Genomic DNA, 11,866 nt, shown 5'->3' with positions numbered 1-11,866 from the left:
AACAAACATGATATAACGAGACCTTTTAATGTGTTCATCAGTGTTGTGCTGTGATTTGTGTTTGACAGGTTGTTGTCGATGACTCGAACTCCAAAGTGTTGTTGCATAAAGTCACATGTTCATTATGTTTAAAGGATTTTATGAAGTTTATGTAACAGGATACATTCACAAATTTAATAATATGAGAGTCTGATATCGTTTATAGGTAAAGATATAGTTCCACATAAAAGATCTCAGTCTGTAGTTGAGTTGATGTGATGGAAAATCAGTCTTTAAAAAAGTAAACTTTCCATGAAACTAGTTGGATTTGTAACAACTTGGTTTATATTTCAGATGACTTTCTGTTTTCTTTCTGCAACAGCATCATGATTACTGTGATAAAGCTAAGGTGGCATAATGAGGTTGGCTGCCTCCTATTTGACTTATGGTTTGTTACTCTATAAAACTGCAGTGCAAATGTGTCGACAGTTAAAGAAAAGATTCCTCATCCCCCTATAATCCACCTCTTAACTTAGGATTCAGTGAAGCTGAGCTACAGGAGAAATGTAGATGATGAATAATGTGTGCTATTATTCATAAATTCAAGAAACAGAAGCACCAGTGTTAACAGTTATTTCTCACTTTGTCACTTAACTCTTTTTTGGGGGGGTTGTCCTTGTGATAAAAGCACAGCAGCTTTGTGACACTGAAAACCATAGTTAACCAAAAGTCTTTGAGAGCTTCCACCAAACTGAAAATCAGTAGGTTCTTTGAATTAATTTAATAACATCCCCTCACATGCGCTTTGTTCAAATCCCAATAATTAAAGGAACAAAAACAAATGCATTCATTCACTGTAAAGAAGAAACTGTCAGTAACTTGAGTAAAATCTCTGGAAAGGACGTCACCAGCCGGCTTTCTTAAAAGAAAAGAGGATTTGCTGCTGTTGTTTTTCTCATTAGTGGCTGTGAAGTCAATGAGTTTTTGGTGACGGCTGCTTTATCCTTTTTTTCCCTTCTTTTTCTTTTTTTGGGGCTGATCTGTGTTGGTTCCCAATCCGATTACACAAGCTAGTGTACTTTATTTTTTGAATGTTTGTCGAGGAATTTAGCAGCAGGTTTGAAACACCTAATTTTACACCTTAATTTTAATGTAAAAATGTCTTTTCTTTTTTCATTCAGGGATTCAGGACAAACACAAGCAAACAATCGTGATTCATGTTTATTTTTGAGTTTGCCTCATGCCCACTGGCTCAGTTTCAACAGGCCTCTCCTGTTAACAGCACAGTTTGTCTTCTGTGAACCAAAAACTGAACCAAGCAGGTACAGTGCATCTTTCTGTGAACAAAAGAAAGAAAAAAAGATAGCATCATGTTTCCTCCTCATAATGGAGTTTATTATTACAGCATCTGATAATACATGAAATAGGTCAGAGCTTGTCTTGTTTGTTTTACTTGTAAGTTAAGTCTGGTGGTATAATTTTCATTGATTAATGATAAACTACTTTCCAAAGCATTTCTCATAATTCAGATATACAAGAGCTGTTTTCCTGGTGAAGGCGTGACAACAAAATTGGATAAAAAGGAAACCTGCAAAGTGACAGCACACATTTGAGGTATCAACACTTGAGCAGGACGATTTACCAGGTAGGACGTGTTTAGGTTTTTGAATATGTGGATTATAAGAGAGCTCCTAACAATAGTTTTTTTTAAATGTAGAGTTTGATCTTCTCACTCTTTTTTCTTACACAGACTGGTGTCAGGAGACGTGACTCTGTGAAAACATGAAGCTTGTGATTCTCTCCCTCTTGGTGGTGCTGGTTGTCAGCCAGAGTGAGTAAACCTGTAAACCTGCAGTCTGTTTTACCCACAGTTAACTGACACTGCAGAGTCAGTTTGATTAAGATGGTGAACAAGATCTGTCCACCAAAAAACAACCATTTATACACATGTAAAGTAATATTTGGTTTCACGTCTGCGTCTTTTAAGGTTTCAGAGGTAAATGTTTGTGGAAGTAAAAAGTGTTATTTTGTTAACAGTGGTTGAACATGATGTGATTTTATTTTCCAGGTGAGGCCTTGAAGTGTAACTGTGGAGGCATTCGCAACTGTCCAGGCCGTGTGGAGACCTGCTATGGTTCAGCCAACGTCTGTATCAGTGCTTTCTTGAACAATCCTGCAGGTGGTAAGTACAGACCTCTCCCTCAGTGCACTGTTCAATAAAGGAGAAAAACGTTTCCTGGACCAAGTCAGAGTTGTTACTTTCATTGAAAACTTGTAGAAGATGTCTAATAACCCATTCTGTCTTTTAACATGTCATCACAGCTCCCAGGCACTTCAAGGGTTGTTACCCACAACATGGCTGTGAGAGTATAAATCGTCTTGGTATTGGATCTGCCTCTTGCTGTTGGACTGATCTGTGCAACTGATAAATGAAAGTCATCACTGTGGCTGTAAAAACATCCTCTGATGTTATTGTTAAGTTGTCATGTATTGTGCATTCTGGTGTTCTCATAATAAAGTTAAAGGATGTTATGAATTTTGCTGTCTTGAACTTTTTATGTCTCCTTATCATTTTATTTTACTTTCTCTCATCTTTCTCCTTCACATACTGTCTGTACTTATGTGTCTTTATTGATAACTCTTAGTAAATGTTTAAATGGTATCACTGCAAATCTCAGACTGACTAAATCAAACACAAATGTGAGCGACTCACAATATTCCACTTATACAACATGAATGTTTTTGTTTGTTTGTTGAGGTTGCAATAATCAACAGGGTAGACCATGTTATCCAAAATTCACAAAGGTTTATTCTAAGATTGGACTCCATATGGACCAACGTACAGAAGTACACATTCCTTCCAAAAATAAGATGGAAAATGGTATTATATATCACAAACACAAAGTTGGTAGTATTTAATTTATCTTATGTAACATGTACAATACAGAAAACTCAGTAATGCAACAGATGTAATGTGTATAAGGTGTCCAAGTGACCAATTAGGCTTTTACATCCATGTGAAAACAACCTAACAAATGATTGATACAATATACTGAGGATTAGAAACAGACTGTGTGCATGTCTGTGTGTGTCACATATGTCACATATTGTACATTTACACATGGTACTAAAGACATATAATGATATAAAATACAGCAAGGCCATAATCCAACTGGACTATGGTAGTTTGACAGTATTGAAAATGTAATTACATAAATTCAGGAATGGATATGATGAATGAGTCCCATAAAATAGACCATGAACAAGTACAATTTAAAGTCACATGACTTCCGGTCCTGTAGACTTTTAATAAGTCATTCATTTACATGATCTGTTGATCTTGAATTTCACCATCCATTTAAATTTCAACTGTAACTCAATGAAGTTATTCATGTTGTGTATTGTGTAGTATTCTTCTTTTTTCTATTGCTTTGCTTCATTCACAATTTCCTCATCATAATTTTACTTTGTTTATCTGATCCTCAAAGCTGTAATGGTGTGTTTTCCAGAGTTAATGATAGACTGGATTTTCATCAATTGCGCAATAAAACCCGATAAAAAGGAAACCTGCAAAGTGACAGCACACATTTGAGGTATCAACACTCGAGCAGGACGATTTACCAGGTAGGACGTGTTTAGGTTTTTGAATATGTGGATTATAAGAGAGCTCCTAACAATAGTTTTTTAAAATGTAGAGTTTGATCTTCTCACTCTTTTTTCTTACACAGACTGGTGTCAGGAGACGTGACTCTGTGAAAACATGAAGCTTGTGATTCTCTCCCTCTTGGTGGTGCTGGTTGTCAGCCAGAGTGAGTAAACCTGTAAACCTGCAGTCTGTTTTACCCACAGTTAACTGACACTGCAGAGTCAGTTTGATTAAGATGGTGAACAAGATTTTTTTTTTTTTTTTCTTTCACCAGTTGAAGCCTTGAGATGTAACTGTGGAGGCAAGAGAAGCTGTCCAAGCCCTGTGGAGACCTGCCGCGGTCGGAGTAATGTCTGTGCCAGCATCATCATTTACGCTGAATCCCGTAAGTGCCTCAGTAGCAATAACATGCAATGACCACTATATAATGAACAGCCATTCAACAATAATGATACAAAAAATATATATATATAAACAATAATAAACAATCGGTCATCTTTTTTCCATGTTTCCACAGCTCCCAGGGAGTTCAAGGGTTGCATAAAATCAAATGAGTGCATGATTTTGAATCGTTCTGGTATGGCAACTGCCTTGTGTTGTGAGACTGATCTGTGCAACAGTTAAGTGACAGTCAACACGTCCTCTGATAAATTGGTGTTCACCTGTCATATATTGTGCATTCTGGTGTTCTCATAATTAAGAGCAATGGTGTTTTCAATTTTGCTGTTTTTGACTTTTTATACCTCCTTATTATTTTTATTCGATTTTCTCTCATTTTCTCCTTCATGTCCTGTATGTACCTGTGTGTCATTATCAATAACTCTTATTAAATGTTAAAATGGCTGTATTCCACTTTTGCAACATGACTGAATGTTTTTGGAAAGTGCATTAACCAAATAGTCAAATTGAGCTGTTGTCTAAAGTTGATAACAGTTTATTTTAAGAAAAGGAAACAAGTTATTGTTGTTGTTGTTTTTTTAACAAGCTGACACAGTTTCATACGCAGATCTACTCAGCAGGAGTTCATTTAGACTCCATCAGGGGCCAACGTACAGAAGTGAGAAGAGACAAGTCAAGTCAAACATCTCATTCAGTGTTTCAGTGAATTTACAGGTCAACAACAGCTGCTCCTAAAGCAGGCCAAAGTAAAAACATTTCTCTCTCTTGATGATTATTGCAACATCTGATGATACATGAAATAGGTCTGAGAGCTGGTCTTGTTTGTTTCACTTGCAAGTTAAGAAAAGACCTGATGGTATCTTTCTGTTGGTTTAATGATAAACTGTACTCTCCAGTGGATTTCATATAATTCAGACATATAAGGGTTGTTTTCCTGGTGAAGGCGTGACAACTTATGCAACAAAACCAGATAAAAAGGAAACCTGCAAACTGACAGCACACATTTGAGGTATCAACTCTCGAGCAGGACAATTCAGCAGGTAGGACGTGTTTAGGTTTTTGAATATGTGGATTATAAGAGAGCTCCTAACAATAGTTTTTTAAAATGTAGAGTTTGATCTTCTCACTCTTTTTTCTTACACAGACTGGTGTCGGGAGACGTGACTCTGTGAAAACATGAAGCTTGTGATTCTCTCCCTCTTGGTGGTGCTGGTTGTCAGCCAGAGTGAGTAAACCTGTAAACCTGCAGTCTGTTTTACCCACAGTTAACTGACACTGCAGAGTCAGTTTGATTAAGATGGTGAACAAGATCTGTCCACCAAAAAAACAACTGTTTATACACATGTAAAGTAATATCTGGTTTCACGAGTGCGTCTTTTAAGGTTTCAGAGGTAAATGTTTGTTAAAGTGAAAATTCAGTGTTAATTTGCATACAGTTGTTGAACATGATGTGTTTTTATTTTCCAGGTGAAGCTTTGAAGTGTCACTGTGGAGGTGATCGCAGCTGTCCAGGAGGCTCCGTGGAGAATTGCGCTGCTGGAGGCGACGTCTGCATCAGAGCCATCTTATTCAATCCTCCTTCACACTTCAGGGGTTGCTATAGGTCCCGTGACTGCCAGGTTATAAACAATATGGGTATTGGATCTGCCTCTTGCTGCAGGACTGATATGTGCAACAGATAAATGAATGTCATCACTGTGGTTGTAAAAACATCCTCTGATGAATCAATGTTAAGTTGTCATCTATTGTGCATTCTGGTGTTCTCATAATAAAGTTAAAGGATGTTATGAATTTAGCAGTTTTTTACTTTTTATGTCTCCTCACTTCATCACATCACTTCAGGTTCTGCTCCCAGGACTCTGTGCTGCACAGGGAAGGGGAGAGGAAATTAGGCATTACTGCCAAATTTGATTTTAAAATGTTCCTACAAATAACTACATAATTCATCTGATTGTTAAAATGGCCAGCAGTAGTTGAGTTTTAGATACTTTGTCATTTATTCACTTGGAACATGTCCATATCTAATGTTTGGAGAAATAACTTCCTGAGCTATTTGTGATAATGATATCTGCTAGTTTGCAAAGGAGAGAAATTGACAAGAAGTAAAGTTTTACCTGCATGCATGAAAGAGGTTTCATTTCTTTTCCAATACTGTGAAGTCAGATTCACAGAATACGTCTAAACTCAGCCTCTTTATTATTTCATTATTTATGTTTCAAAGTTGTACACTGATCTCTAAATGACAGTGTCGCAAACTTCACTTGCTGAAAAACTAAATCTAGTGCAACAGAGCATGTAGAGCTTTCCAGATATTCCCAGTTTAACCCACCAGTTAGAGCTGACATCAGCAGTGAGTCACTTGTTCATCACAAACAGATGAATTAAAAATATTTGTGTGTTATCACAGGTGAATCAGTGCTGTGATGGTGTGTTTTCCAGAGTTAATGATAGACTGGATTTTCATCAATTGCACAAATATTATGAAAAAAATATTTTTGGAAAGTGCATTAACCAAATAGTCAAATTGAGCTGTTGTCTAAAGTTGATAACAGTTTATTTTTAAGAAAAGGAAACAAGTTTTTGTTGTTGTTGTTGTTTTTTTTTAACAAGCTGACTCGGTTTCATACGCAGATCTACTCAGCAGGAGTTCATTTAGACTCCATCAGGGGCCAACGTACAGAAGTGAGAAGAGACAAGTCAAGTCAAACATCTCATTCAGTGTTTCAGTGAATTTACAGGTCAACAACAGCTGCTCCTAAAGCAGGCCAAAGTAAAAACATTTCTCTCTCTTGATGATTATTGCAACATCTGATGATACAAGAAATAGGTCTGAGAGCTGGTCTTGTTTGTTTCACTTGCAAGTTAAGAAAAGACCTGATGGTATCTTTCTGTTGGTTTAATGATAAACTGTACTCTCCAGTGGATTTCATATAATTCAGACATATAAGGGTTGTTTTCCTGGTGAAGGCGTGACAACGCAACAAAATTGGATAAAAAAGAAGGCCTGCAAAGTGACAGCACACATTTGAGGTATCAACACTTGAGCAGGACGATTTACCAGGTAGGACGTGTTTAGGTTTTTGAATATGTGGATTATAAGAGAGCTCCTAACAATAGTTTTTTAAAATGTAGAGTTTGATCTTCTCACTCTTTTTTCTTACACAGACTGGTGTCAGGAGACGTGACTCTGTGAAAACATGAAGCTTGTGATTCTCTCCCTCTTGGTGGTGCTGGTTGTCAGCCAGAGTGAGTAAACCTGTAAACCTGCAGTCTGTTTTACCCACAGTTAACTGACACTGCAGAGTCAGTTTGATTAAGATGGTGAACAAGATCTGTCCACCAAAAAAACAACTGTTTATACACATGTTGAGTAATATTTGGTTTCATGTCTGCGTCTTTTAAGGTTTCAGAGGTAAATGTTTGTGGAAGTAAAAAGTGTTATTTTGTTAACAGTGGTTGAACATGATGTGATTTTATTTTCCAGGTGAGGCCTTGAAGTGTAACTGTGGAGGCATTCGCGACTGTCCAGGAGGCCGTGTGGAGACCTGCTACGGTTCAGCCAACGTCTGTATCAGTGCTTTCTTGTACAATCCTGCAGGTGGTAAGTACAGACCTCTCCCTCAGTGCACTGTTCAATAAAGGAAAAAAACATTTCCTGGACTAAGTCAGAGTTGTTACTTTCATTGAAAACATTAAAAGATGTCTAATAACCCATTCTGTCTTTTAACATGTCATCACAGCTCCCAGGCACTTCAAGGGTTGTTATAATTCACGTGACTGCCAGCTTATAAATAGTTCAGGCATTGGATCTGCCTCTTGCTGCAGGACTGATCTGTGCAACTGATGAATGAACGTCATCACTGTGGCTGTAAAAACCTCTGATGAATCAGTGCTCATAATAAAGTTAAAGGATGTTATGAATTTTGTTGTTTTCACTTTTTATGTCTCCTTATCATTTTATTTTACTTTCTCTCATCAGAATTGAGCTACCACAGGGTAGACCATGTTGTTTAAGATTAACAAAAGTTTCTTGTAAGAAAATGAAACATGGCTTTTTAACAACGTGACTGAGTTTCATACACAGATCTACTCAGCAGAAGTTCATTTAAACTCTATAGGGGTCATATCACAAACACAAAGTTGGTAGTATTTAATTTATCTTATGTAACATGTACAATACAGAAAACTCAGTAATGCAACAGATGTAATGTGTATAGGGTGTCCAAGTGACTAATTGGGGCTTTTAACTTCATGCAAACACAGCCAAACAAATGATTGATACAATATACTGAGGATTAAAAACAGACTGTGTGCATGTCTGTGTGTGTCTATGTCATATATTGTACATTTACACATGGTACTAAAGATATATCATGATATAAAATACAGAAAGACCATAATCCAACTGGACTATGGTAGTTTGACAGTATTAAAAAATGTAATTACATAAGTTCAGGAATGGATATGATGTAATGAGTCCCATAAAATAGACCATGAACAAGTACAATTTGACTTTGTCACATTTCAATCCAGGAAATTGGATGTTGTTGCGAAATTAAAATTTAAAATGTTTGTAAAAATAACATATTTCATGTGATTGTTTAAAAGTCCAACACCATCTGAGATACTTAGAAACTGATTATTCATTTGAAACATACACATGTAAATTGGCTGGTCTGCGCTCTTCACTTGTTTGTTAGCTAGGCCTGCTTAGCAAGCTAGCTACTATGCTAACATGCTGATCTGCAGTCTGCTAGCAAGTCAGCTAAGTTGCTACCTTGCTAGGTAAGTGATTTGACCAGCAAGCGTTCAACTTAAATTGATACAGAGTCCCCCTGGTGACATTTGGAGGGAAAAAAGTTGTATGACCCTGGATCAGTAACGTGTGGGAATGAGATCAAAGTCACGCTTTATTAAACTGACCTTGTTCCCTTACATTAAGAAAGTCGTGGCCACACAATATATTTTATCTTTGAATGTCACCAGAGGGACTCTGTAAATTTAAAATTTTAAAAAGTAATCTCTTTAAGTAATCTGTTGGTTTTAATAATGTTTTGTTTCATTCCCCATTTCCCCATCATAATTTTGCTTTGTTTATCTGATCATCTGGAAAGTGTTGAGCTTTTGGCCACTCTGGACATTTTTCAGTTAGTAGTTTTTGTGCTCAGAATTTGCCATCAGACTACAATTTCCAAGGTCAATAATGAAACCTTGAGACTTTTTCCATTTTTGTGTGACTTTTTATTTTATTCTAATTTTTTGGGGTCATTGTGATAAAATGAGGGGACATCAAATAAAATAAAGCCCTTGGGATGACGTCCCACTTTGCACAATTGTTTGATGTTATTTCAAAATTGTACACTGATCTCTAAATGACAGTGTTGCAAACTCCACTTGTCAGGAAACTAAATCTAGGTTTAAGTGCAACAGAGCACATGGAGCTTTCCGGATATTCTCAGTTTAACCCACCAGTTAGAGCTGACATCAGCAGTGAGTCACTTGTTTATCACAAACAGGTGAATTAAAAATATTTGTGTGTTATCACAGGTGAATCAGTGCTGTAATGGTGTGTTTTCCAGAGTTAAGGATAGACTGGATTTTCATCAATTGCGCAACAAAACCAGATAAAAAGGAAACCTGATAAACTACTTTCCAAAGCATTTCTCATAATTCAGATATACAAGAGCTGTTTTCCTGGTGAAGGCGTGACAACAAAATTGGATAAAAAGGAAACCTGCAAAGTGACAGCACACATTTGAGGTATCAACACTTGAGCAGGACGATTTACCAGGTAGGACGTGTTTAGGTTTTTCAATATGTGGATTATAAGAGAGCTCCTAACAATAGTTTTTTAAAATGTAGAGTTTGATCTTCTCACTCTTTTTTCTTACACAGACTGGTGTCAGGAGACGTGACTCTGTGAAAACATGAAGCTTGTGATTCTCTCCCTCTTGGTGGTGCTGGTTGTCAGCCAGAGTGAGTAAACCTGTAAACCTGCAGTCTGTTTTACCCACATTTAACTGACACTGCAGAGTCAGTTTGATTAAGATGGTGAACAAGATCTGTCCACCAAAAAAAAAAAAAACATTTATACACATGTTGAGTAATATTTGGTTTCACGTCTGCGTCTTTTAAGGTTTCAGAGGTAAATGTTTGTGGAAGTAAAAAGTGTTATTTTGTTAACAGTGGTTGAACATGATGTGATTTTATTTTCCAGGTGAGGCCTTGAAGTGTAACTGTGGAGGCATTCGCAACTGTCCAGGAGGCCGTGTGGAGACCTGCCTCGATTCAGACAGTGTCTGTATCAGTGCTTTCTTGAACAATCCTGCAGGTGGTAAGTACAGACCTCTCCCTCAGTGCACTGTTCAATAAAGGAGAAAAACGTTTCCTGGACCAAGTCAGAGTTGTTACTTTCATTGAAAACTTGTAGAAGATGTCTAATAACCCATTCTGTCTTTTAACATGTCATCACAGCTCCCAGGCACTTCAAGGGTTGTTACCCACGACATGGCTGTGAGAGTATAAATCGTCTTGGTATTGGATCTGCCTCTTGCTGCAGGACTGATCTGTGCAACTGATAAATGAAAGTCATCACTGTGGCTGTAAAAACATCCTCTGATGTTATTGTTAAGTTGTCATGTATTGTGCATTCTGGTGTTCTCATAATAAAGTTAAAGGATGTTATGAATTTTGTTGTTTTTCACTTTTTATGTCACCTCACTTTATCACATCAGGTTCTGCTCCCAGGACTCTGTGCTGCACAGGGAAGAGGAGAGGAAATGGGATTTTGTTGCCAAATTTGATTTTAAAATGTTCCTACAAAAATAACTGCATATTTCATATGATTGTTGAAATCACCAACACACAGCTGCAACCCACCAGTTATAGCTAATGGCAGTCACCAGGCACTTTTATTGTGAGTGAATTAAAAATATATGTGGCTTATCATTGGCAAATCAGTGCTATGGTGTGTTTTCTTAAAGTTAATGATATACTGGATTTGGATCAATTTTGCAGCAAAGCCAGATAAAGAGGAAGCCTCCAAACTGACAACACACACCAACACTCAAGTAGGACAATTTACTAGGATATGTTTAAGTTTTTGAATATGTGGATTTATTTTTTATTTTATTTTTTTAATGTTTGGTCATCTTACTCTTTTTTCATACAGAGACTGGTGTTAGGTGTTACATTGTGAAAACATGAAGCCTGTGATTCTCTCGCTCTTAGTTGTGCTGGTTGTCATTCAGAGTGAGTAAACCTGTAAACCTGCCCTTTCTGTCCACCAAAAAAACAGTTTATATACCTGTAAATTAATATTAGGGTGGGGCTTTTAGAGATTGTAGAGGTAAATGACAATCATTACTGGCAATGAAAATGCAGGGTTAATTTGAATGCAAATCAAAAAAAAAAAAAAAAAAAAAAAAAAAAAAAAATCTCCTGGACCAAGTCAGAGTCATCTAAGGGCCACATGAACATGGCTAACTGCGATATTGTGCAGCTTTCTCTTGTATGTGCCAAGTACTGCAAGACTGATTTGTGCAAGGAATAAATGAACTTTGTGCAGTTCAACTTCCAATGAATGAAAAGTACACTGCAGTGTAGTGTGTAGGCTACTGCATAATTGTCATAAGAAAGATTAATTAGTTGCAGTGTTGGTGCTTTTTCATTTTCATTTCATATTTTAAAAAAAAAACCCACTCTACAAATACTTTTAGTGGGTAAAAAAATAATAATAAAGTTTTAATAAAGGACAAATAAAATATATTGAAGGCTATTTGGCAAATAACAGGTGTATTTTAACAGTTTTGTATTTCAGTATTTTCTTTTCTTCAGCACCAT

General features: G+C 36.7%; 1 protein-coding gene across 11 annotated transcripts; it reads left to right on the top strand.

The window, feature by feature from the left end:
- Nucleotides 1-1,537: 1,537 nt before the first annotated feature.
- On the top strand, nucleotides 1,538-10,712 carry LOC108901709 (weak neurotoxin 6). Of its 11 annotated transcripts, none has more exons than XM_051066159.1 (4): nucleotides 1,538-1,624; nucleotides 1,730-1,810; nucleotides 2,048-2,161; nucleotides 7,765-7,945. In XM_051066159.1, the coding sequence occupies exons 2-4, from the start codon at nucleotides 1,762-1,764 to the stop codon at nucleotides 7,866-7,868; spliced, it is 267 nt and encodes an 88-aa protein (XP_050922116.1). In that variant the 5' UTR covers nucleotides 1,538-1,624; nucleotides 1,730-1,761; the 3' UTR covers nucleotides 7,869-7,945. The 11 variants fall into 11 exon arrangements, with proteins under 11 accessions (XP_050922116.1, XP_050922115.1, XP_050922107.1 ...); XM_051066158.1 differs by lacking the exon at nucleotides 7,765-7,945 and adding an exon at nucleotides 2,302-2,515; XM_051066150.1 differs by lacking the exons at nucleotides 1,730-1,810; nucleotides 2,048-2,161; nucleotides 7,765-7,945 and adding exons at nucleotides 9,920-10,000; nucleotides 10,242-10,358; nucleotides 10,499-10,712 and having other exon boundaries at nucleotides 1,539-1,624.
- Nucleotides 10,713-11,866: the final 1,154 nt, after the last annotated feature.

Source organism: Lates calcarifer, linkage group LG23, assembly GCF_001640805.2.
Source record: "Lates calcarifer isolate ASB-BC8 linkage group LG23, TLL_Latcal_v3, whole genome shotgun sequence".
NCBI classification, from domain to species: domain Eukaryota; kingdom Metazoa; phylum Chordata; class Actinopteri; family Centropomidae; genus Lates; species Lates calcarifer.
Note: the sequence above shows the minus strand (reverse complement) of the source record. Positions and strands in the feature narration are given on the sequence as shown.

What these genes read in the sequence shown, in the direction of transcription:
- LOC108901709 (XM_051066150.1), top strand. Translation starts at nt 9,952, where the DNA reads ATGAAGCTTGTGATTCTCTCCCTCTTGGTGGTGCTGGTTGTCAGCCAG. An exon ending in GGTGCTGGTTGTCAGCCAGA is followed by an intron (nt 10,001 to 10,241) that starts GTGAGTAAACCT and finishes TTTATTTTCCAG; the next exon opens with GTGAGGCCTTGAAGTGTAAC. An exon ending in CTTGAACAATCCTGCAGGTG is followed by an intron (nt 10,359 to 10,498) that starts GTAAGTACAGAC and finishes ATGTCATCACAG; the next exon opens with CTCCCAGGCACTTCAAGGGT.